Raw genomic sequence first — 27265 nt, 5'->3', positions numbered from 1 at the left:
TTTTACCCTATTTTCAAGTAATTTTTTTCTCTGTATATCCAATGATACTTTAGGGGCGTTTTTTTCACTCATCAATGTGCTAAGATTTTACATCTTTTGTCATTTTTGTGCAAACATCTTTCATCATTCTGCTCTGATCAGCGGTCTGAGAAGATTGATGAGTTGATCATCAAAGTTCTGTAGGAGAATTCAGGTATTTCTTCCCACAATTTTTGAAATGAAAACAAACTTCGTTTGTAATACCATTTATCATACATACACAAGAAATTATCTTTTTTGAAATTTCCATTCACTTTTGAGTAATGAGTGGCTTTCTATTTAGGAACAGGTCAAATAAATCTGTAAGCCTAAAAACACATTTCTGTTGAGCTAGCAAAATTTTCCACAAGTAAGTATGTTGATATACAAACCTGGCCGCTCAGTTAGCCTTTTGCTTCGAAGCTACCCACCTGGAACTTATTTCTTAACTGTGACTAAATTATTTTATTTAAGACAAAGAATTAAATATCAATTTCTTCTTTTTTAATTTTTTTTTTTACAAAAAAACGACGCATTGTTTTAATTTTTTTCCACTCTAAACTTACTTTTTCCTTCAGTTCTTGTACAGCTCCTTAGTTCGGCTCTTTAATAAGGGTTGAGATGTCTTATCTCCCCTAGATTAAAGGTGATTAGAAATTATAGAAAAAAATTATTAACTGCAACCAAGAACCAACATTGAAACTTAAAACAAACAGAAATTATTCTGTATAAATAGAAATGGTCATAGCAGTGTTGTTTTAAATTAAATTTTAATCAAAACGAGCAAGGATTAATTTAAAAAAACAAAGATTTCCTGAGGGAAGTACAGAGCAAAGTTGAACCTTAAAACGAACAAAAATTATTACTTCACAGCTTATCTAACATATATTGATAAAACTAATGCAAAAAAATCAACTGGTGATATTTCCCTATGTTTGTAGGATTACTGAAAACTAGCGCTTTTCTGAAAACACAAGCCAAGTAAAAAAACAGGAATATTGACTTAGGAGTCAAAAATAAGTACATAGCTTCACAACAGAAAACTAATCAATAATGCTTTTCATAGTCCTACAGGAGCTGTGATGTCAGTAACTTTCAGTATACAATTAATATTATCTTAAAAACTTAGGCATAAAAATAATAAGTTTAAAGTCATTACACAGTATATAAAATAATGGATTGATTTATCAGGTAACATCTTGATCTCACCTAGTATTACTCAAAATGAAGAACATATCAACCGTAATATGAACTCTGGAAATCCAGTTATTTCTCTCTATAAAACAGAAGATTTTAAGTTGTGATACAAATTCTAAAATGAGTTTGTAGTCCTAATATTGATAAGATTCCTTAACTTTGAACTTGTCTATAAAATAATCACAAAATGTCCTTTTTCAGATCCAAAACGACAGTCAATCATTGAACTTAGCTCATTGTGCAGAAGTGATGCCAAATTAAACAAAAAAATAAATAAAACAGCAATCTAAAAATGCTTTACTTTTATACTGTTAAAAGTGTCCTTAAAAGGTTTACTTTTACTGTACCAAAACTCCCACATTGTTTTGTGTTTTCAGTAAAGCTTTAGTTTTCTATAATCCTACAAATATATGGGAATATCCCCAGTTGGTTTATTTGCATTAATTTTATTGATATATGTTAGATAGGCTGTGAAGTAATAATTTTTGTTCATTTTAAGTTTTAACTTTGGTCTTTACTTTCCTAAGAAAATCTTTGTCTTTTAAAGTTAATTCAATACAGTGGCGCCAATTGGGAAGATTATCCCTTACACTTAGAAATTTTGTTATATATTATTATTGAAAAAATACACACAAAATTACCCCCTAGATTGAAACAGACAATATATTTACCTCCTTCTTTTAAATTTTCATGAATTGGCACAATAGATCAAATACTGATTATTTCCTGAATTGTCAGCTTCACCTAGATAAGCAAATTTGTAAATCATATTTTGATAAAATCATAATTAATCATAAAAAAAATATACAGTATATTAAAATAATAAAAATATAAAAAAAGACTAATCATAATACTTGATTTCAATTCAATTTATTCATCAAAAAATTATAAGAAATGGTCTCATCTTCAACTCATAGGAGCTTGTGTTGCTATAATAAACAAGAAATTCAAGCACAAAATGAACAACAATGCGAAAGAACACCCACATAGTTATTCTTAGAGCTTACATAGTTCTACTTTAACCTGGTAATTCCTACATGTTCATAAGGGGAGACTAAGTGGGCTTAAACACTGATAATTTTAATTTTTTTCCTACTCCAAGCTTTCAATTTTGTAAAACGGGCTCCTTTTTGAGGTCCAAACACTATTGGCTACAGCAGAATTTTCTGCAATTTTGATGTTCTGGCAGCCTTTAGGCTATGCTTGATTACACTCGACAAGCTGAAAAGTTTCCAACAAATACAAGTGTCATCTTTGATTCCTTGGTAAAAATCATTTGCTTTTGCCATCTCCTAAAACAAAAATAAACTTTAATTGACGAAAGTGTAACACCTTGATAGCTACCAGCCTTTTTAAGATTCTTTCAACTGAAGAATAAACAGTTGAGAGAATTTGGCTATATGTACAAGATTTGGACAAAAATATTCACTTTCAGTTGAAGAGAAGCAGAGTAAGTAAAAATATGTCCACAAGGACAAAGGATAACAACAACGAGTAAATTTTAAGAGTAAATTTTCACATAGTGACATTGAAACTCAATGAGCTTTTAGTTTGAACAAGTTTTAAAAAGCAGCAGCATGAGAAGAGATACATTTCTTCGTACAGAAGACAAGAGATAGTTAGATCTCGTGAGGAGAGATATTTCAGAAGAAATACATCACCTAGTAAAAAAAAAGAATATCAACAACTAAAACGGCTCTTTTTTGTTTTGTAGTTGCTCTATTTTAGAGTCTTGGTTCCTGTTGGGTTGAGTTACTTACAGTTTATTACCATAAACTGTTTGATCAATCTTCAAACACAGATATCAGGTACAAGAGTAAGAAATAAAGACCAACCGTTTGTGAAAAAAAAAATTAGTCTGAAAATAATATAAAACTTTACAAGAAAACAATCTTAAAATAAAAACCAAATTTTTAGTTTTGGCTATCATATACAATTTTTATGAATCATGTTTTGGGGTTTCTTCTGTTTTAATCAACTATTCCCCAAATTTGAATATAATTTATAGCTTGATTTTTGTTTCATTAAGAGGGACAGACAGAAGAGGCTGCAATTTTTACTGCAAGAAGATTATATTTAGGAAAAGTTTTGAATGGCACATCCAAATCTACAACTTTTTTTTATTCTATTATTTTTATCTTAGGATTAGCCTTCATATAGGGTTAATAGTTGCTCAAGCATTTGAAGCTGTGGAGGTAGGCCTATTTATTTAAGAAAATTTATAATGCCCTAATTTGAGCAGAATATCTACTCTATAAAATTTCATTTACTTACTTAACAACTTTTCTAGACCATAAAAAGATCCTAGCCTGCAGTTGAACCACTCAATGAAGCATGGACCCCTGCAAATGTAGTGCAGGGGGGAGGGCACCAGAGTAGCAATAGTGAGGAGAGAAGGAGGAGGGAAATACACAAGTTTGGTTAATCCTAATGAAAAATACCAAACCACAATGAAAATATGATACTTTATAAACAAATTTGGGCTATATATTTGAATATTAGAGGTGGATGGGGTGGAGGGGGGAGGGGGAACCTGATCTAAACAAACCTAACCTGCACCCCTAATGTGCAAATATTTAACCCAAGTTATATAATTCCAATGTATTCTGTCACCTGCCACTTGTTTTCCACTGAGAGTAAGCTAATTGTTTCTTAATACAGACAGATAAAACCAGTTTGTTCTTGAGTTTTACACAGCATAAACTTGAGTGTTGGCAATATAATACATAAGTACACTTTCATCTATCACACATTCAATTAATATGTTTTCAAATTAATATATTATGCCCAAAACCTAGAGTAAAAGAAAAAAAGACTTAAACTAAATTGCAGAAAATCCGAGAAAAGGGTATCATTTTAAAGGGTCTATTTATTTTCTGATTCAAACAATGGTTATATTTTGAAAGATCATAAAAAAAGGTCTCAAGGGGTAAGTTCATCAAATTTATTGCTTGATAATAAAAATATCTCCAAATTTATCAAAAAATCCCCTCCCCCTCTCTGCATAGGTACCATGCCTTCCCTTTTTCATTTGAGAAAAATTTTTCAATCTAACTCTCTTATATTTTTATACCTTTAAAAATTAAACAGAATAGCAAAAGAAAACAAAATTTAAATTCACAATCCAGCTGTCTAAAATAACCCACTTGGCATTGATGCTCAGAATTACATTGAATGTATACACTGTAAACGTGTTCAAATGAAATTCTTCACCACAGTTCACAAGAGGATCTTTGATGAAATGGTATAGTCTTATAAACATTATGCTTATCAAGAATAGGATGAAAGGTCAGTAATTCAATGATCTGTGTCTGGTTTTTGATGTGCAGTAAATAATTAAGACAGAACTTTGGAAAACAGTGAAAAGATTATGTCAAGTTAAGTGAAAGTAATAGCTACTAGAGGTGGATTGTCACTAGGGGTGGCAACCCTGAACAAAAGAGGATTTTTGGGGAACCAATTTTTTTCAAGAACATAGATTTTTTGGGAAATCACCAAAAATTTGGAGATAGTGGAAGTACTGGTATTTTCAGAGAAAATCTGCTAATAAATTTTACTAGGTCATGAAAACTGTCAAGTAGCATTGCTACTATGCTACCACACTTCTTGCATGGCAGAGCAAAACTTGTGTTGTGACAGTTTTTCTTTGTGCAAAAATTATCTTTATATGTGAAAATGGTATTTTAAAACAAAATCTGCCAGGAAATTTGAAAACTGCCAAGTAGCATTGCAACTTTGCTACCCCACTTGTGAATGGTGGCTAGTGAGTGCTGCAAAATCCTGAAAACCCATTTTTTTTTCTAAGTAAAGAAATGGTAATAAAAATACCAATAAGCTATGCATAGACAAAAAAAAAAAGGCATTAAGTGGTATGTTCACTTCATACATACATCAATAATATGAACAACAAAAAATTTACCTAACCATCAAGGTAAGAAGAGAATATATCATGATATTTGGTTATAAGCCATTTAAATTTTTTTTAACAAAATCAGCAAACTTGTATATACAGCAGAGCCATATTTGTCCTCACAAGGGGGGAGGGGGGTATGCCTAAGTTCAAATTATATATAGAAATTGCATTAGGCCTAAAATGGGAAATTTACTAGTAGATCTCTTTGATAAGTTTCTGCCCTATACTAGGCTATACTAAAGGCCTAGGCTATGCAATGCTCAAACTGGTGAAAAATTTCTCTACTAGCCTATACTTCTACAAAAGCAATCCTTGACTCAAAATTGTTGCAACACTTTCTTGACTCTAAAAAAAAGCTACAGATGTGCTTAAAATCAAGTTCTAGCACTGAAAAGCCTTAAAATAAAGTGAAGGTAGGAATTACTTCAAATATTTCACTTTTAAGCATTTTCTGATAAAAGATGTAAGATCTTAGCACATTGACGAGTGAAAAAACGCCCTTAATGATGAGTAGTTCATGAAAGTTCTCTCATCATTGTTCTATATGGCAGAACAGTGGCGGTCTTTACACTTTTTTGCTAACATCAGTGAGCTGTAAGATCTTAGAACAAAGATGAGTTAAAAAACGATAATCTTTGCAGAAGGATGTAAGATCTTAGATGTAAGATCTTAGTAAAAACAGAGCTATTTGTTCTATATGGCAAAACAGTGGTGGTCTTCACACTTTTTGCTAACATCAGTGAGCTGTAAGATCTTAGAACAAAGATGAGTTAAAAAACGATAATCTTTGCAGAAAGATGTAAGATCTTAGTGCTAAAAAATGGGTCTTTTGTTAACATTTCTATCGGAAATGAATTTCAGCCCCCCCCCCTATATCTGCCAATTCAGGGTTAGGTTAGGGTAGGTATAGCCTATATAGGGGGGGGAGGCTGAAATTCATTTCCGATAGAAATGCTTATTATATTCGTAATCAGCATAAAAAAGGAATCGAATTTTGTATTCACTTTATTCCTAACTCAATAATATGATTTTGTAGAACTTTACCACAAATTAGGCCTATCCATAAAGCTAGGCTAATTATTGAATTGGCTTAAACTAGAGGAGGCTTCTACTCATAACATAGGGTACTTAGGAAGCATTGTGGTCATGATCCAGCATAATAAGACAGGGAATTAGTCAATTGCTATGTATAGAGCACTTTAAATTTCTTATCTAAGAATAAGCTAAACATATTTAGAGCATAGCCTAATTTTACTTACTTACTTAGGTCCCGGCCATCCTCGTGGGACGTTTTGGGGCCACTCCTCTTGCTAGCTCATGCGTAAGGGCTTGGTACATTGCTCTATCTGGTGCGATACGTGATAACTGGGCTATCTTTACGTTGTCGAAGTGGAAGTTCTCCATCCATCGTTTTCGTGGGCGAAGGCCATGGAGGGATCCTTCAAGGGTGATTTTCGGAAGGCGGCTCGGCTCCATTCGCTTGACGTGGCCAAACCAGCGCAGTTGTTGCTTCTTAATTTTATTGAGTATGGTTTCAGTGGACTGGAGCCTTTGACGTACTTCCACATTTGTGATTCGGTCAGTGTATTTGATTCCAGAAATGCGACGGAGGCATCTCACCTCAAAAGCTAGAAGTTTTATTTCGTCTTCGGTTTTCAGAGTCCATGTTTCACATCCATAAATAACTATGGGGATTACTAAACTGTTGAATAGGCTCATTTTGAGTTTGTTGGATAGGTGGTTACTTTTCCAGAGGTTGGCTAGTCTTTGGAAGCTAGAGCTAGCAAGTGCAAGTCGACGTTTCACGTCAGAGCTATGGCAATTATCTGAGGAGAGTAGGCTACCAAGGTACAGGAAGTGATCAACCGTTTCAACCTGTCTCCCGCCTATGGTGATAATGGGCGGGTTGTCTAGTTCACGTCTCGTAGTTACCATGACTTTGGTCTTGCTGGCATTGATCTCCATCCCGAAGGGCTTTGTGGTATCGTAGAGTTTATCAGCTTGTGCCTGCAATTCTTGTGTAGAGTTGGCTAGCTCATCAATATCATCAGCGTAGGCAAGATTCTCTATTAGAACCCCTCCTATTCTTGCGCCAAATTCAGACTGCATCATCGACAGAACGGCATTTAGAAAGAGGTTGAAGAGATGTGGTGATAAGATGCAACCCCGGAGTACTCCTGACGAAGTTGTAAACTCTTCTGACAACCCATCAACGGTTATTACTTGGCCTCGGAACTGGTCGTACAGACTCTTGATTATTTGGACTATCTCTTAAGGGATACCGTAGTGAAGGAGGATATGCCATAGTCCTTCGCGCCATATCAGTTCAAATGCCTGACGGAAATCAACGAATAGTTGGTAGAGTTCTTGGTTGAATTCGATGTGTCGTTCCATGAGTTGTCGAACGACAAATATCTGATCGATTGTTGATCTTCTAGGGCGGAAGCTGGCCTGATATTCTCCAATGGCAAAGGCAGTTGTTGCTTGAATGTGACGGAGTAGGATTTTTGTCAGGACACGTGACTGATGGCTCGTGAGGCTGATCGGACGGTAGTTTCCGCACTTTTTCGTTAACCCCTTTTTGTGAATGGGTACAATGGCAGCCTTGCACCACTGACGGGGTCCGTGGCCAGTTTCCCACACCGCAGACACAATGGCATGGTACAGATCAGTTACATCATCCTGTCCGACGTTAATGAGTTCAGCGGTGACTCTGTCTGGGCCAGGGGCTTTTCCTTGTTTGAGCGTTTTGATTGCTGACTCGGTTTCTGACTTGAGTGGGAGTGGTGGTCTGAGTTCTTGGTCGGGTATGGGGAAGCGGGTTAGTATTTTAGGATCCGCAGCTACTGGGGGATTCAGTTTATCGTTAAAGTATTCTTTCCATCTTTCAAGTTTCATCTTTGAATTGTAGATCTCATTTCCGTCTTTGTCCAGGATCACTGATGTCTGTGGTTCTTTTTTCCGGCTTAACTCGCGTACCATTCTGAAAACTGCTCCGCTAATCCTCTTCTTGGAGGGTACTTCGCCGTCTTTACATTTCCTCCGCAGGTTGTTGCGTAGTGACTTTCTGATCCCTCGGTCTACTCGTCTCTTGAGAAGCTTGTAAGTATCTCAACTGTGGCGGTTGTATTTTTTGCACAAAATTCGCTTATCCTCCATAGCGCAATGATCTCATCTGTCATCCATGGTTTTTCATTTGGAGTTTTTCTTCCAAGGACGTCATTCGCTTTCTATGATAGCTGATGTAGCCTGCTCGGTCAGGGAGTCTTTCTCATTAGCAGTTGTCAAGGAAGAATGAATTTTCTGGATCTCTCTGAATATATCAGCTAGAGTAGAAGTGTAGGTCTGTCTTTTTGCGGGACCTGGCAGCAGGTCCAGTTTGAATCTTGAGATTTTTGTTACTGTTTGCAATTTTCTGATTTTTAGCTTGAACCTTGACATCAGTAGAGTGTGGTCAGAGTCGAAGTTTGCTCCAGGTAATGCTACTGTGTCTAGTACGGAAGACTTCCAGCACTTCGATAGCAGGATATAATCAATCATGTTCTCGGTTTTACCGCCTGGGGATCTCCAGGTCACTTTACGTCGATCGCGGTGTTTGAAAATTGTGTTCGTTATGAATAACTCGTTTTCTCGGCAGAAGTTGAGCAATCGTTCCCATCTCGCATTAAGTTTTCCGTGACCAATAGCCCCCATTACATCGGATCGACCGGTATTATCCATACCTACTATAGCGTTAAAGTCTCCCATAAAAATCAGTACGTCTTTCTTATGGATTTAGTCAATGACGCTTTGTAGTGTGAAATAGAATTTATCGCATTTCTTCCTCACTTCTGGTGGAGTCTGGGGCATCGACTTGGACGACAGAGATATTCTTGGCAGCTCCCTTTAGTCGTAAGATAGCTATTCTTTCTGAGACTGGGGTGAAGGAGATTAGAGATTTTTTGGCAGTTGATGATACAAAGAATCCTACACCTTGTCGATGAACTCCGTCCTTGCGGCCGGACAACAAGAGGGAGGCTCCAGAGAGGTTTTCCTCACTCGTTTGGGGGAGGTGAGTCTCAGAAAGGCCAATAACATCCCAATTGTACCTCTGTAGTTCTCTAAGGGCAAGATCTAGTTTTCCCGGTTTGGCAAGTGTTCGGATGTTTAGCGTGCCAAAGTGTAGGGTAGTTTTGTCAGAACGAAACAACCGTGTGGATTTTCACCCCAGGTGGGGGTCATCCTAGGCCTAGGATCGTCGGCTGCCCCGGACGCGGTAGCATGTGAAATCGCATTATTATCATTCAAGATTGGTTGTTCGTCGGTTACCCCGGACGCGGTAGCATGTAAAATCGCATTTTCATCCATGAAAATTGGTTGTTCGTCGGTTACCCCGGACGCGGTAGCAGATGTTCGTATAATACTGGACCTTTTTTTCATGATTTCAAGAGAAACGGTTTCTTGACTAAATGGGTGGTGGCGGCAAGTCACTCCTCTCCACCACCTTGCAAAGGTCGTTGTTTATACACATGGATCCTCCGCCCTTTCGCAGTTGTCCTTCTATCGGGGAGTCTCCCAAGATGGTGTCCTGCTTCCACATCGAATTTAAACCAATGCTGGGAGAAGGTGTTTAACTGACGGGACGTGTCCACACGCTGGTAGGTCCTGCTAAGCGTACATTCGAGAGGCCTTCTTCTTCCTCCACCTGTATTTAAAGCCCCTTGGTGAGGGTGCCCCAGTTTCAATTAAGGACCCCCAGGGACTGGGTCCCCCCTTGGTCCGCGCCTCCTACTCAATGGAGGTACCCTACATATCTGTAAGGCTATCCGCCACCTGGGGACGCGCTGAGTGGCCTGGGGGAGGCCCCTACTGAGAATTTAATTAGAAGTTCCATTTCCCTTTTAAAGAGTCAAAAGTGATTGGAGGGCAAATAGACCCCAGGACTTCTAGCATGTCAGTTAATTGGTCAATTGAGTTGGAAACAAGAGCAAAATCATCTGCAAAGTTGGCATCTGTCATAACCCAATCTACAAACTGTACACCAAAGGGCAAACAATTTGTAGTTTGAGTCATGACATAGTCTATGATGCAGTTGAAAAGTTCCAGGGTAACAGCACACCCTTGGTGGACACCAGTTTTGATACCAAATGTCATGCACCATTTGCTGTTGACTTGAATGCAGCTTTTCATCTCTTTGTAGAGCTTCTCAAACAGCTTGCAGTATTTTTCAGACATCCCAGTAGATCAAAGTATCAGCCAGAGCAAGTTGCAATCCACCAAGTTGAATGCAGCCCTGAAGTCAAGAAATGCTAGGTATGCTTTCCTCCCAAATTCTTTTGTCTTCTCAACTAGCTGGTGCATAGTAAAGATCTGTTACAATGATCTGTAGGGTTTATGGGTTTATGCAGTGAACCTCCCAGCATAAACCCAGGCTTCTGTACTCTCCTCTTTCTTTGGAGGATATTTGTGAATCTATCCAGCAGGGTCATAGCAAATAGCTTTCCAGGCACTGAAAGAAGTGTGATGCCTCTGTAGTTAGAACATATTCTTTTGCTCCCCTTTCTCTACCAGAGGGGCAGGATTATGCCAGCTTGCCAGTCCTATGGGATCTATTCAATGCACCACACTACAGAAAACAGCATCTGGAGCCAAAGTAGCATAGCCAGACCTGCATACTTCAAGAGCTCATTAGATATCCCACATATGCTTGCTGCTTTGTTGTTTTTTCAGGTGTCTTACTGCTGAGTGGATTTCTGTAGTTGTGAAAGGAGGTTCTGATTCATTTCTCAGCAGTTCCTGAGTGTTGGCAGCTAGGCTGGTGAGTTCCTGGTCTGTTTGTGCTGCAGCTTGCATAAGGAGGCCTGAGAAGTGGTCTTTCCATTGGCTGACCTAGGCAGCTTTGTCACTAAGTGGCTGGCCATCAATGGATGCAACCAAAGGTGCTTTGTTGCCTATGAGATCACAGAGGTGCTTGTACAGACTGCCAATGTCACCTTTCTTGGCTGCACTTTCCAGTTCATTTGCCTTCCTTTCCACAAACTGCTTCTTGTCTTGCTGTATCAGTTTGTTGCAGACACCATTGAGGCTTCTATAAGTTGGCATATCATCTGTAACCTTGCCTTGCACCTCTGCTCTATGAAGATTTACTGTTGCTGCCTCCAGGACATTCTTTTTTAAAATGCATCTTCACAACTTTTAAATGGCCAGAGTGCATCAAAGCAGTTTGAAACATCAGTGGCATATTTGGACCACATCTTCTGCTTGCAGAGGCAAGTAACATCAATCTTCACTGGTCTTTGAGCCTTAATTGCATGTTAGTGACAATAAGACAATAGTCTGTGTTACCAATCTCAGCTGCCCTGTACGTGCAGCAGTTGCTAATCGAACACCTCCATCTCTGTGAGACAATAATGTAGTTGACCATTTTTTGGTGTAGCCATATTTGCTCTACCATGTATATTTGTGGATGTGTTTCCTTGCAAACAAGGTGTTTGTAATCACAAGGTTGTGCATGCTGCAGAGTTGTAGGAGCCTTAGCCCATTTTCATTTAGAGAATCTTGGCAACTGGTCCTATGACTTGCTGCCATAAGTCATGATTGTTGCTCACAATTGCATTAAGGTCACCCAGAAGGATGACAATATTGTGGTGGGATATCTTAGCCAGTTCAGTCGTCAGGGCCGAGTGGAAAGTTTCCTTTGCTTTGGCCATTTTTCCTTGCTTGTGACTGAGTCAAGCATTGGCAATTCTATCCAATACAGGAGTGAATGACAGTAGACACTTCTTGGACTTGTCATCAGGAACTAGACCAACACCATTTCTTCTGGTGGTTGTCTGGCCAGACCAGAGTAGGTGGTATTCCTTACCTATGGAATTGTGCCCATTCCTGACTAGGTGGGTTTCTGTTATTCCAGCAATAGAGATGCAGAAATGCTTCAGTTCCATTGCCAGAAGTGTCTTAGCTCCAGGAAAATTCAATGTCAATACATTCCAGGTGGCAATATAGAGGCCATCTTGGTCAAGGAGATTCAAATGCTGGTCATTTCTCAGTCCAGGTGCAAGCAAGGGTTGTGATGGGATAATAGAAAATTAGTCATCCAAGGCAGTTGCTGAGCTATTCATTGCAATGGGTGTTTGGTGGTGGGTTGCAAGCCCAACCAACTCTATGTTTGGATTTTGATTAGAGCCAGTATGAACCTGGATACTGAGAATCCTTGGGTGGGCTCCACCCAAGTCATGAGGTTGAGGCCACCCTGATTGGAGCATTTAGTTAGGGGATACCCAATATCCAGAGGTACATGGTCAGCAGACACAGTCTGCATCGTTCTGGACAAACACCATCACCTCCAATTCCAAGATAGGAGATCAATTTATGAGTATCAATTTTCTAGGGGTATATTGAGAAAAATAATGATATGGCTATGACACTTTCTGCATATAATAGATGACGGATTGCTAAAGATTGTCCTTATTGACCAAACAGAAAACAAGTCATCCCCAAATGGGGTGGGAGGATGTTGTAAGGAAAGATTTGAGATTTTGGAAATTCTTGTGAGGGTGGAGAGAGAGATTTTTTGGATAGATTTGGATGGAGGAGTGTGCCTAGCTTAGTTGACTTCAGGCAGCTCGGTGCTGCAGTGAGTTATTATTAGTATTAACAGTAGTAAAAATTATTTATTGAGCTTCACAGTTGTAGAGACAGAGATGGCACATTGTGGGTATTTTTTCCTGATAAAGTCTTTTTGTCAAGTCCAAATAAGACAAATGGTAGACAGAGACATTTATTATTTTAATCCTTGTCATAACTAACTTCATTTACTTGATTTTTAATGAAATTATATGCAATGGCATATAATTTTGCATCAGCTTTTATGAAAGTTGGATGGTAGGTAGGGTATCGTGTAGAAGGCATTGTAGGTATAACATGCCTAAAAGAGTCCATTTCAATGCTAAATTAGCTATGTAAGCATGGGGGGGGGGGGAGGTGGTGTAGAAATTTATCTCATCTGTTTTCATTTAGACTAAGCGTGTATTAGGTTGTTGCTGGGTGATATCTTCTATGTTATTAAAAAAAAAAAAATTATTTTAATGCTTTATTTACCTTAACAGGCTTGGTTTATAATACAATGATGTGGTAGTGTATTTTAGGAATTATGAAGGAGGGGTGGTGGATCATTTTTCTAGGTTGGGGGTTAATTACCTCAAAGAGTTAATGGCCTAATTTTCTAAGCCTCATTGGGCTTTCAAATAAATATAGATTGAGTATTGAGGAATTGTGTTTTAATCTCTTGATTTCCATGGATATTTTGGGTCTGTGTCTTTAATCTATCCCCACAGTATATTTTTCTTGGGGGTATTTTTGTGGGGGAGAATTCTCTGAGTTAAATCCTCCATGGTGATGGAAGGTGGTTTTCAAGCATTATTTGAAAAACAATTAAAATTAATTAAATAAAAATCAATTCTACTAAAAGTAAGGAGCAACAACAAATCTTAAAAAAAATATTAGTTAGTCTGTATATTAGGGGGGCTTTACCCTCTTTTTCCCATTGCTCCTTAAGCTAAAGTTTTTAATGTTAAAAAAAGAAACTTTCTGTTCCTATTAAATGTCCCATGTACTTCATTAGTCATTCTTAAAGAATTGGGAAATAAGTCAAACTTTGGCATAAAGAGGGAAGGGTAAAGGAGGGAGCAGGCACCCCTTCATTCACATGATAATTTTTCTTCTTTTTAAGCTTTAATGTTACTCCTTGCTTTTTGTTGAAAAACTTGTTGTCTATTGAAATTCAGTTTCAGCCAGGTTTGGTCATGAATAAAGATACATTTTTAGCCTGTCATACTCAATATTTAGTTTTGGTTGTTCCCTTGGAATATGTGGATGATTATAATCAGTTGGAGGTTCTAGTTTCTTAAAAACCTACCTTTTGGAACTGAAAACTCTTCTGGAAAATACCTCTCTGTAAGAAAAGAAAGGCCCAAAATATTATCTTTTGTGATAATAATGAAAGGGGTCCTTATTTGCTTTAGCTGAATATTTTTTGAAAACCTGTGTTTACCAGTTTTTTAATTCACTAGATGGGTTTACTAGATTTGAATGCACCAACTTGTGGTTTTGGAGTCCTTATTGATTTACTCTTGATCTACATTTTGCTAATAAAACATTCTTAACCATAAGGTACACTAAGTCCTTGCTGCTTTTATGCATTCTCTTTATTAATTACATTGAAAACTAAACCTAATTTTTAAGTAACTTGGACAACAAACAAGCAGAACAACCTACAAAAATATAGCTACTGTCTGCTTTATGAAGGAATGCATTTGGTGAAAGTTGCTTCATCTACTTTGAATTTATATCTCTCTATATGGAGTATTATGTCTCTCTCTCTTAAGAGATGAGTTCTCTCTGTTTTCCTGATACACATCTGCTTTCAACAGCCTTATCTATCCAAAAACCTTAGACAGTATCCTTCTCCATATAGGAGCCCCTTTCATACAGATGAGGCTCCAGAAGCTGAAGACTGCTCAAAACTGATGCAGTAACTACAACTATGTGTAATTCTACTGAAATAATACCAAATCTGAACATACTGAATACTCTTTCTGGTTTATAGAAATTTTTAAAGAAGTTTCCATTTTATTTCTATTCCTATTTCACAAAAATGTGTTAGGGCTATGTTCTTGCATTATTTTACTATAACTACTGTTTTTTTTATCTGGGAATTTATATTTTCTTGAGCTCTATGATATTTTTTTATTCAATTGTTTTGTCCTGATTTTTCATACATGCACATTCTTTTCAAATTTAGTAATTTAGTATGGCAACCATCCTAACCTCTCTTACATTTCATGAACTCTTGAAGATAAATCTTAGGCTTGTAGTATAAGTAATTTTGATGGGCTCAGTTGTACTATTTAGCCTATGGCCCTGGTAATCACTTATATTAAAATTGGTGGTCTTCAATTTTTCACATAGTAGTGAATCATATACATGAATTTGACATCTCATCTTTTGATATTGTTGTTTCTAACTTATTTTTTTTATAAGATTTTCTTACGCTTGTTCTAGGTTTTATGTTCTTTGTCCCCTTTTTGAAGATAGAGTATTCAAATTTTTAACCTACTCAGTGTCTGGACGCTCCAAACTATCAAAGAGTAATTGGGCTAAGGCAACTAGCTGTGTATTTGTCTTGATTGGTTTTGTATGCATGTTCGTCATGGACACGGCTGACCTTTCTGGTTACTCTGCCATTAAGCAAGGTAATTAATATTACTGACAATGTAGCCATAAAAAAGCAAGCGCTTTATTTTTTAATTTTTATTTCTTTCAAGCATTTATTTCTGCTACTTTTGCCTGAGAAATACAATAAAAAGGCCAGCTATGTTAAAAACACCCCTCCCCAAAAACAAATATAAAAAATACAAATATCTGAAACCTTGTAAAGAAGAAACTCTAGCCCACAGTAGCCTAAAATTTAAAAGCATCAACTAGAAAAGCCCGCCTGCTGTGAAATAGAAGAAGAAAAGCACGTTAAAAAAAAAAAAAAATACTGTCAAGTTAGAAAGAATTGAAGCTTATTCAAGAATGAAACTCAAGCTATTCTTTCAATTGATCTTCATAGTAAAGTTTGGTGTGAAAACAAATTTACAGGAATTTCAAAAAAAAATCCTGAGACCCCTCAAAATGGGAGTGCAAGAAGTACACCATTGGAATCTCCTTTGTTCATTACCCGATGCGCAAAATTTCCGGCCCCCCACCTTGAACAACAACCTTTTTTGCATGGGTAGCACTGCTGCAATGTCCTCTATTTTTCTTTTTTTTTCTTTTTTTATCCCTATAGCAAGGCACTGGAACATCACTGAGAGGTGTCTAAGGGTGATTTGAGAGGAAATTTCCATAATTTATGCCTTTAAGTTTCAATGCATAGGCTAGTATCAAAATACAATGCTGTTTTTGACAATAACTGCATCTTCATATATAAGAAGATATAACATATGTATCTTTTCACAAGACAATATAATGTACATATCTTTTGAATAGTTACTTCTTGGGAATATTATATTGTGTCATATTTGAGTGACTCTGCTGCCTCATTCCCTAAGGTTGGTTCTTTACTAGATCCAGCTTAGAAAAATCCAATAGCTTTTTTTTCTGCAACATATATCTTTATTATTTAGATAAAAATCAATGAAGGTAGTCTGAAAACCACAGAGCAAAAAGAAAAAAAAAATCGCAAGTAATATTGTTTCAGCTCATTATCCTAATATAGTGCTTTCATCAAGAGTTTTTGCAAATGAGGGGAAAAAAACATCTTGTCAGTATGTTCAATACATATATAGGATACATACTTGTCAGTATATATAGGTACATATATAGGAGCTGAGCATCACCTCTTCCATTTTACCACTTAAAATTACCCTTAAAGTCAGTATTTTCGATTGAATAGACCTTCTCCTAGTCTTTTAAGATCGTTTGCTGTATATGATGTGGCCTAGAAAAAAGAAACATTTAAAACTTATGGCAATTTACTAGTATTCACAATTAGATAGATTATGATAGACTCAACAAAGAGGAGCATGCAGAGATGTATTAGCTTCAGGCGGCTTTGTGCTGCCGTGAGTTGTTAGTGGTAGTTTTAGGCTAGTGGATAGACAAAACTGTTTAAGGAGGTGAAAAATGGTTGAAACTAGCAAGCTTATTTTTTTCCAAATAAAGGAAAAAAGGAACAAGAAATTAAAATGGGAACTTCGAAGAAGAGCGGGATTGGCCCCCAGGATTCTACTACATATATAAATGCTTATAAATCAGAAAACAACAATATCAATGTGTTGACTACAGTTTAAAAAGGCTGACTCTGGCTCAAATTGTTGGAACAAAACTGGCCTTCCCATAACTAAAATGATTTTGATACATTGTATATTTGGTTATAATTCCTGTATTATCATGAACTGTCAATGTATCTTGACCTCAATAATAAAGGTTTTGCTTGGTGTTTGCTTGATTTTATCAAAATAATTATCCAAAACTACTGAGTGATTTATCAGTTTTCGATCATGTCATCTCTATTCTGAAAACTAAGTAAATATCCAAGAGATGGGTCAAAAATATTACCCACTTTCCTATACAGGCTATGTGGATCAATTTTAAACTTTTGATAACAAAATTATCTTAAGTAAGTCATGTTCAGTGGTGTCAATATCCTTTTTTCAATATCTAGATTTTAAAATAATAGAAAAAGTCAAAATTCTGCAACCCTCTAGATTAAAAAGAAGAAAAAAATGTCTTTGTATTTTCACTGAAGAAAATCCTTGCTAACCCTTCACCCCACCTGCACAAATATTTCTTCATTTCTGAAATTCTTTACTGGAGAAGCTGCCTGGGTTCCAGCCCTTGTATTGAAGGCTTAACTTACTTCAGTTTTAGTTAATTGGCAGTGTTTCCTGAAAGAAAACTACAATTTTATTCTATCTTAAATTGTATACATTTTTTCTGTTGACTTTCTTTTCTTCTCTCGTTCTATTACTCTTTTTGCATCTCTATATTGCACTGTTTTTATCAATTTTGTTCTGTGTTTCGTCTGGATTAAGAAAGTGTATATACCTTGTTTATACTTGGCCCCTAGAAGACTTTGTAACCAGTCAAATGCAGGGAATTTAAAAAAATGCTTTAATGCTCTTATTTATTAGAATTTAAAAATTTGAAGGTCTTTTTCTAGTTTGAGTTAAAAGATTCAAATTATTACTCAGATACTATAAATATTTTTACAGTTTACATAGGCTAATAACTAAAGCAATCCTGAATTGAGAACAAAAATAAAACAAAAATCGAAAGATATTACGTCATATATCGTTATACGAAAAAAATCAATCCCTTTGTATCTTTTCAACATATTGTAAATAGTAACCTGGTCAATGTGATCACGTTTAGCTAATTTTTTATAAATCTCCGATGGTACAATCGTGTGCATACTCGTGGTTTGGATAGCTTGTATTCATGAAGATTTACAATAAAAGTGCATTTTTTAGTGGAATTGTAATAAAAAAGGTTATTAATTCAATTAAATTTAGTTTTTTAATTTAAAAGGCACTAGAACTTTTAATTTTCGTTCGAATGAGACCCTCTCGCGACATTCTAGGGCCACTGGGTCGATACAATCACCCCTAGAAAAAAAACAAATAATCATGCATCTGTGATCTTTCTTCTTGCAAGAAATACAAAATTCCACATTTTTGGAGATAGGAGCTTGAAACTTCTACAGTATGGTTCTCTGATACGCTGAATCTGATCGTGTGATCTTCACTCAGACTTTATAACTTTTAGGGGGTGTTTCCTCCCTTTTTTTTCGAAAATAAGGCAAATTTTCTCGTAAATTTTGATGGGTAAGACTAAACTTGACGAAACATATATATTTAAAATAAGCATAAAGATCCGATTCTTTTTATTCATCGATTGACATCAAAATTCCGGTTTTTATGGTGTTGGTTACTATTGAGCCGGGTTGCTCTTACTATACAGTTTGTCACCAAGAACTGTTTGATGCAAAATCAGTGTTTGCTTTCTTTAATTAAAAAAAAAAAATATTGATGGAAAAAGCAGTAAAAGAAATTATGAAAAATGTCATCTAAAAGAACTTACCAGGTGGATAATTTCTAACAAGTTGCATGAACGCAACAGTTTTGCAACATTGATGAAAAGTGTATCAAACTTGCCTTCTTCCTCAATCCAGTAAAAATAAAATGTAAATTAAACAGCTTAAGTCACCCCTAGAGGCACAGTTATTGGGCTTTTAAACTATGCTGAACCAAATAGTTATATAAAAATTTTGAAAGGGTGTCTTTTGGGGAAAAAAGGGATGTGGGGGAATAGTTGCCATCCAATCTTTTTGGTCACTTAAAAAGGGCACTAGAACTTTCTAATTTCCGTTCAAGAACTTTGTCTGAGAACTGGAGAGAGACCGACCTTATGCCCAATTTTCAATCGATTCTTTCAATTCATAATATTTATCTGAGGTTTATAGATGAAGCTTATCAATCCAAAGCCCCCCTGACTTCGTTTAAGTTCAGTATAGCTATGCGAAGAAGCTTTTAGACGGTAACTTTTATCAGAATGTTCTTAGACTGTCAGCTTGAAAATTTCTTAGACTGTTTGTAAGGATTCTGCATTTTCTTCGAAACCAGCTTACAAGTGTAAAGAAATAGTATGTGAAGAAGAGATTCAGTATTGGCTGATGTCTTTTCGGAAAGAAAACAGAAAATCATTGGCTCGGTTCTGCATCAAATAATTTTTTTTTGTTTTGTCTTCGTATTGCATTTGTATATTGATCGAATATAATATATTGTCGATATTTTGATCATAGTATAAGACCAGAATATATCTTCATCAGCTTTTTGTATGGTGTGGCAATAAAGATAAAAGAATGTGCCCAATTACTTTTTAGGCTTCCTGCTTATATAATAAATCTTTGCCTGAAAAATATATATTTCAATACATTCTTAAAAAAAGGAAATTTATTTCAACACAGTCCACATTTATTAAGACTTGTTCAAGTGGCTTCAGTTTTTTCTCAATTTTAGTATGCACTGATTTATACGCATTTATGTCATCATCTAGGAAATCAAGGATTTTGTATTTAAAATTTGGTTTCAAGTCGGGCCCTTTTGATTTTCCACAATTCCATTAATAATATTAATGATCAATAATTATATTACACAGTATAGATATTTTATACAAGTTTTCATTTGAACTATTTTGAGTAAACTAGATCACGCTGAAGTGCATTTTGCTTTGCTCTTTTAAGTTGCTTTTAAAACGGATTTCTGTTTGTGGGTGACCATGAAACTTTAAAGTCTTCATTAATAAGTCTTACGCCGATCTTTGTTCATAATATTTAGCAATGATCTGGAATGTCTACCAATAGAGTCTCTAAAACAGTCTTAACTCTTACTGGAAAGACGAACATGAACTATTCCTGCAGAAAGGTTTCCCCCAAGAGTTTTTCTTTGAACTACGTAAGGAATCTGGATAGACGTGTCTTTAGTTATTTGTGTGATGATTGTGATTTTTTTCATTTATGAAAAACATCGTTTTTTCAAACCTTTTAAATCATATTTAAAGTATCGCGTGAAAATAGTGTTATGTTTTGAACTATTTTCTAAGTATTGGAATTTTAGAATTTTTTTTAGAAGCTGAAGACACATTCCCAAATGAGAATGAAGATGTTTTGGGAAGCACATCATATCCTAAACTATCACCCAAACATGAAGGTAAGTTTTTGTCATTTTTTTTAAGTATATTTAATTTAATTGAAAACCGTTCTACAAAATAAAAGAAAGGACAAAACATAAAAATAAAAAAAAGAAATAAAATACTGAACAATTACAGTTTAATCAGTCACGACAACATTAATTAATAAATTTTGTAGCATAAATAATAAACAAGCATATTTTAATGAAAAATTTATAAAAATAAATTAAAACTGTAGCCTACTGCAAGAGAAGAAAAATCTGAACTCTTAAACTAAAGACATATTTTAGGAAGGAAAAAGTTTTTTTTAACATCCGAGCATTTGTTTTCGAATGGAGATCCTAAAGTGACTACGTCAATCTTTAGTGTTTGAATATAGCAAACGCATAAGGGTATTCTTTTTTTTTCTATTTCACCCTTACTGTTTGAATATAGCAAACACATGAGGGTGTTCTTTTTTTCTATGCCATCCTTATTGTTGGAATATAGCAAACACATGAGGGTGTTTTTATTTTCATAGTTTCCTAAGTCTTGTTTTGTGCGTTCTTAAACTGAGCTTTTTAAAACCTGATGTTATTTAAAATTTCTTGGTTTAATAACTATTTCCTTGGTACTTCTCCAAGATTCAACGACCGTTCATTCATGAGAAAGCATAAAAACTATAGCGGATTTGTAAATGTAATTTACTCTGTACTACGAATGTGTCATTATGGTTGTAAAAATTGTAAAGAAATTGTATTGAATTAACAGTGGTATTTGAATTAAAAGTGGTATGTTTGATATTTTTTTGAAATATTTATTAGCCAACTTTTTACTAAACTCTTAGATCTTTATCCTTCCTAATGCCACCTTCGTTTAATCGTGTTTCCGAATGATAATGAATGTCTTTTGAGTTAAAAATTCGATTTTATAACCGAAGCGCGAAAGGAATCTTTTTAGTAATTCGTGAGCCTCTGCTAAGTTTTAATCGAGTTCCAAACGTCTGAAACTTGGGTCAAGTATTAGCAAAGACATATATATGTTCTCGAATACCCATTTCTTGTATATTTGCAAATCGTAAACGAAATACTGTATGTGACAATGGTGTATAAAAAAATGAATAAATAAATAGGAATTTAAGAGAGTAGTGGAAATTAAAACAATAAAAGAATTTTGCATCTCTTCCTGTGCAACACACATCTTTTAAATTTTTCACAAATAAACTGACTGCTGATATGACTCTTATTGGAATGGCCAATACCATTTTGAGACGAAGCGCCGTGTGAATGACTTCACAAGCCTTACCTGTTTCAGTTTTCTCAGGCCAGAATTCCAAGCAGCAGGTTGTTGTAATATTTTCTGCATTACAAACAGTTTCTATTCTAGACATGCGTAGAAAAAGTCAAAAGAAAATTGCTATTCTCATAATAGTTACGCCCTGTGTTACCGTCAACTTAAGTTACTTGAATTGATAGTGCTTGACGAAATATCAAATATTGATGACACCTGCTGAAGTTGTTCTGTGTCCAGTACGAGGCTTTGGAGTTACGGCAGCTATCTTACTTCGTAGTTGCCGTAGTCACTTGGTATTTAATATACCCTTTTTGACAAGAAATTGAAGTCTTAAATTTAGATGAGATAGGAAGATTCGTAACTTTTAAATCAGGTGTAAAAACAACATAGTATTCTGTGCCCAAGCTTTTTTTGTACTGGATAAAACCTGAGAAACTTAAGTTTTCTATAGATACTGATAGTACAAATAAAATACTTTTCGTAAATCCTTTAATTGTTCTTCATAGTGATAAACTAAATTTAACTTTCTATAAAAAGACCGCGCAGATAAGAAGTACCTCCATTTTAAATTCTATCTTAGCCCACAAGCTAAAACAGGCCTTGTAATTTCTCCTATGGGTCGTGTCTTAAATATTTGCTCAGTGCCTTATATCCAAGATCAATCAAATTTTTTCGAGAATTTCTTTTGCAAATAGCTATTTTTATCTCTTATTTATCAGGCTGCAAAGATATGATTATTCGGTAACAAACATCAACTTGGTGATGTAGCTCACCGTCAATCTTGTTGTTACCTTTGTTACTGTTTATTTTCAACTAAACAAATGTTGCATAAAGGTTTTTTGGAAAAAATACCTCTCAAAGCTTCAGAGGGGTACCATTGTGGGGGCAGGAGGCTGATTGATTTCCTAAAATTCAAAAACACTTCTTTTTTGTATATTTTCATTTGGAAAATTACAAAAAGTGAAAATGATTCAGCAACAAAAATGAACTTGGTTATGTCAAAGGCTAAACTGACATTCTCCCTAAAATCTAAGACCGCTTGTCAGGCAAGGATTCTAAAAAACCGCGAAGCATAATTTACCATCCATACATAACAAAATAATAAGAAAAAATATGTGTACTAAATACTATGTCTGGTGTTCTTACAAGTGGTTTGAAAATTATCAATTTCTTTAACTCCGGTAAAAGTACTCCCCCATACTCCGGTGAAACTCCCCAGTTACTCGTCAAAGAGGGGTATACCAAATGCCATCGGATTGCAACAAGTGTTATGTCAATAGAACCCATTAAAACTTAAAAGTAACTTCTCTAGCAGCTCAAGGATAGTATAAAAAAGGCTTTAAATTGTACTAGTATTTCCGGTTGTTTTTTATATATTCAGCTCCGAACAATCAAATTTTTGAAACTCCCATCCTTTCAAAGACACCATTCTAATTAAAAAATTAAATAAATTGTTCAGGAGACACCTATACACGAAACTCAAATTTAATCATAATGCTTCCTTAAATAAAGAGTTAGTAAAGACTGTGAAGACACGCTTAATTCATTGCACACAAACTAAATTAAAACGGACCGATATCTGATGAAAAAAAGAAAGAAATGAAACTGCGCCTCTAAGACCAACAAGGCTAGCTGCCAAAAATTGAGAATTGCTTAAAAACTTGCCCCTAAAATGATTCTGTTAGGATGAATTATCTTGTTCATCAGTTCCACCTGAACTTCAGCTGGGTAACAATGTAAAGACATTTTTTTGAAGGGTTTAATTTCCTCGTTTATTCTACTATTTGTTTGCTGAATATGGCTGGTATACTCTAGTTTTTGTTTAATACTTACTGTGTTTAAGATTTCATCATTGTGTTATCTCCTTTATTGTTTGTGCAACAAGTGAAATCAAAAGTCCATGGTCTGTTCACCTGAAACTTTGTGTGAGTAGGGACAGGACTTTGGCCATCTTTAGGTAGTTTCTTTGTGGGATCAAATGAGATATCCTATGGAGGGTGGTCTTTTTTCTTCTTGTATTTTCTTCTTTTAGCGTGTGTTTTCTTCATCTATGATAGTTGATTCGAAGATATTTTGAGTAAATTGAAAGTTGTAAAAAGGATCTTATTCTCGTTATCTGATAATAGGACAGGTGAGACTAAAAAATAAGACATCAGTTATATTCTGTATTATTGTCATATTTTTTATTTGACAAAAATTGAAGCTCTGCAGGCGACCTTTTGAAATGCAATAACTGTAATCTAATGAAAATGTAAAATCTACCGCGACTGTCATCAATGTATTTTTAGTAGTTTTTACTTGCCCGTGTCATAGCACTAGTCAAACATTATGAATAACTTATAAGAGTAGAGTCGAGAATAAAACTATTAACACCATCTAGCCTTTGGCGACACCTGACATTTGTCTTCGGTGTAGTAATAAGAATAATTAATTTTATTAGTGTAGTTGGTAAAATGAGAGTAGTAATATGTATCGGATCTCAGTTCCTGACAGAAAACATATTACAGAGCTTGAAAAAACGCCAAGTGCCACCCACTAGATGGCGTAGAATTTATTTTTGGTGACACTAGTACCAGTTCCCACTCTTATAAGTTACCCCTACTCTGGTACCAGCAATATGTGTACCCTAGAACAAAGCAAATCATCTCCCAGTCACAAAAACATTAAAACATGTTTTGTAAAAAACGTATTTCAAAGTTGACAATAACGGTAACTATTATTTCGGTTAACCTACATAGTAGAAAACTATTGCGAAAAATACATTTCTGCGAAAGTGTCAAGCACACCCCAAAGATTTGCCTTTGGAAATAACATACACCAACTACTTGTTTTAAAAGTAGGGACTAGACTCTAGATAAGCCTCTTTTTGATGAAATATTTTGGAGAAATTCTTGTGTTTACTTATATTTTTGCAAATTAATAAGTTCTAAAAAGGCAGATGAACCCGTCAAACTCTTCTCTGTTGAACCAGCTACCAAGTTCTGATACAGTGAAAAGTGTTTTCAAGGAAGAGAACAAAATTTTGTTTAAGTGTAAATTACATTAATTAGTCGAATTTCTTCTATTGCTAACATCTCATTGTAGCACCAAGCTGACTAAGGCCAACACAGCTACTGATGCTCCTCCTCCATCCCAATTATCTAGTTTAATTTTATAGTTTTTTCATAAGGTTTATCGTGTGTATTTTCGAAGACTAAAAAGGAGCTAAAATTAGTTTCAAATAAAAAAATTAACAAAACATGAAAAAAAGCCCAATAAAGGAAAAAATCACTGAATAATAATAAGGATAGTGTCAAGAATTTCAAATTAATTTGATCTAATCAAATATGTTAAATTAAATGAAAAAAAAATAAATTAAAATGTCCACACAACATGCGAAATAGAGGAAAAAACTGAACAATCACAGAGTAAAAGTAGTGTATTAAGGGAAAGAAAGTGGAGTTTCCCTACCTCGTTTCAAAATAACCTAGGACCAATGGGGGATTATTTAAGGATTGCCATAGATGGCAAGCTAACTCAAATAGTCTATGTTAGAATAATTCGTTTGCTGACCTAAAGGAATTTATTTAATTGATTCAGCTGCTTGTAGAATAGTTGTAAGGGATTTAAATTTACAGTATAAGGTTAGTTTACTCGTCCCTCAGGTTTGGAGTCTAGTCCCTGCTTCTAAAACTAATAGTTGATGTTTGTCCATCTAAGATAATTCTTGTCCTTGTGACTTTCATACCCAACGCTTCTGATTTCAAAAGAAATGAAGTTGACTAGATTATTGCACTTTCTGGCTGAAAGGCCATTGCACGGAAACTGGCACCACTGGTTTTAACTATGAAGTCCAGAGTCATTATGTACCTTACGTATCCTTGCATTGAACAGAAAAAAATACTTTAGAACAAAATAAGTTTCAACTGGATGATATTAATCGTTCATCAGTCTTGTGGATTTCTTTATAATAATTTTTCAAGGTACACGAAACATGCATAAAATCTAAATTATAACTCAAATAGTAAATAACTACAACAAACTTCAACTTGACTGTTTAATTTGTGTCTTGTTATTTTTATTAGATAATGATCCATCCGAAGAACAACATGGAACACCCAATATGCCTGGTTTAACAACCATATATCTAAAGCAAGAAACAGATTCAGATTGTGAACTTATGCCATCCAGTTACGTCCAAGTGACACCTGACATTCATACATTTGCTTATAACAGTACAGCGGGAAATGTGGAGCCTGGAAAAATACCAACTGTTCTAGTGAAACTATTGCCAAGAACAGATCATAAGAGACTTCATACCAAAATAAAACCTTCATTCTCGAAAAAAACTTTTGAGTGTGATGTATGTAAGAAAACGTTCGCGTTTAGTTCTAATTTAACTATACATCAAAGAACTCATACAGGAGAAAAACCCTTTGAGTGTGATATATGTGAGAGGCGATTCACCAAAAGTTGTAATTTAGCTGAACACCGAAGAACTCATACTGGAGAAAAACCTTTCAAATGTGATCTGTGTAAGAAGACTTTTGGAACTAGTTCCACTTTAAGAACACATAGAAAAATTCATAATGGTGTCAAGCCCTTCAAATGCGATGTTTGCAATAAAAGCTTTTCTGGAAATAGATATTTCATTATACACATGCAACGTCATACAAGACAAAGACTAGCCCCAATAAAAATTGCACCAAAGAAGAGTTAAGAAGAGAGAGCCTCAGAATCAATGTTGGAACTGTGCTTGGACTAAATAAGAATTGACACACATCAACTGTCTTATCCTTTTTTTTACTTAATGTGTTAAGCTTTAACTCACTGGCAAATATTTTTTTCTCTTATTTAATTATTGTTTCTTTATGAATTTAGTGTACCTTTTCCATGTATTTCTCATAGCCTGCATTGTATTGTTGACTGTGTGATTTTAGGATATTCTTTTTAGTCAGTATGAAATCTAGAAACAAAGTAATGTCAGATTTTTCTTTATATTGAATTCTACTAATGACTGTTGAGTTGAGGATGATTTTTTGTGTGAAAAGTATTGAGCGCGTATGTTCTTTGGCTTGAATATAGATACGTTTTGCAAACGATCTGTCAGAAGGGAACATATTAAATGGATATCCAAAAAACTGAAGTTTACACTAAATGCTTAGTTTTAACAATATTCATGTATACAAATTGCTTATCAACTCTACGCTATGACTAGGGTCTTTGTCTAGGATGGGTAGAATATAAACGGTGTTTAAACGTATACATTTGGTGTTCAATGTGAAATGGGATAGGCCAGTCTCTATTAAGTAATGGAAACAAAAAATCTAAAAGTTAATCTGCCTTTTTAGAGGGTTCAATAATGTTACCTCTTTGAGGAGACTTTGACTCGTGTTTTCTTTCTTGGGTGAGAGCTTTCAGTTGTATTTAGTTTTTGGGATCTGAAATGGAAAAGTAGAATTTTTTTTCTTTCCTGAATCAGAACTGATTCTACATCCAGAATGTGCGGGCAGTGATTCAGCATCCAAAACGTCTTTTTTTTATGTACTTTTCATATATGACGTCCTAGCCGAGTGGATTGGTAAGCTGGTTTTAGGATCTTTTGTCCGACAGGACGAGGCCTCGAATCCTAGTGTACCCAATTATTTGGTTTGGGATGGGGGTCAGTGG

At 35.2% G+C, this 27265-nt stretch overlaps 1 protein-coding gene across 1 annotated transcript; it reads left to right on the top strand.

Annotated features, from left to right (window-relative positions):
* Positions 1-27265, top strand: LOC148947874 (uncharacterized). The gene is made up of 4 exons (XM_089095505.1): positions 1-17; positions 15170-15360; positions 20272-20364; positions 25681-27265. The coding sequence occupies exons 2-4, from the start codon at positions 15309-15311 to the stop codon at positions 26313-26315; spliced, it is 780 nt and encodes a 259-aa protein (XP_088951631.1). The 5' UTR covers positions 1-17; positions 15170-15308; the 3' UTR covers positions 26316-27265.

This window comes from Artemia sp. Qi Xiang Cuo, chromosome 10 (assembly GCF_049724085.1).
Source record: "Artemia sp. Qi Xiang Cuo chromosome 10, ASM4972408v1, whole genome shotgun sequence".
Classification (NCBI taxonomy): Eukaryota; Metazoa; Arthropoda; class Branchiopoda; order Anostraca; family Artemiidae; genus Artemia; species Artemia sp. Qi Xiang Cuo.
Note: the sequence above shows the minus strand (reverse complement) of the source record. Positions and strands in the feature narration are given on the sequence as shown.

Coding starts and splice junctions, on each gene's coding strand:
- LOC148947874 (XM_089095505.1), top strand. CDS start 15,309: ATGTTCGTCATGGACACGGCTGACCTTTCTGGTTACTCTGCCATTAAG. Junction 15,361..20,271: donor TTACTCTGCCATTAAGCAAG/GTAATTAATATT, acceptor TTGGAATTTTAG/AATTTTTTTTAGAAGCTGAA. Junction 20,365..25,680: donor ACTATCACCCAAACATGAAG/GTAAGTTTTTGT, acceptor TATTTTTATTAG/ATAATGATCCATCCGAAGAA.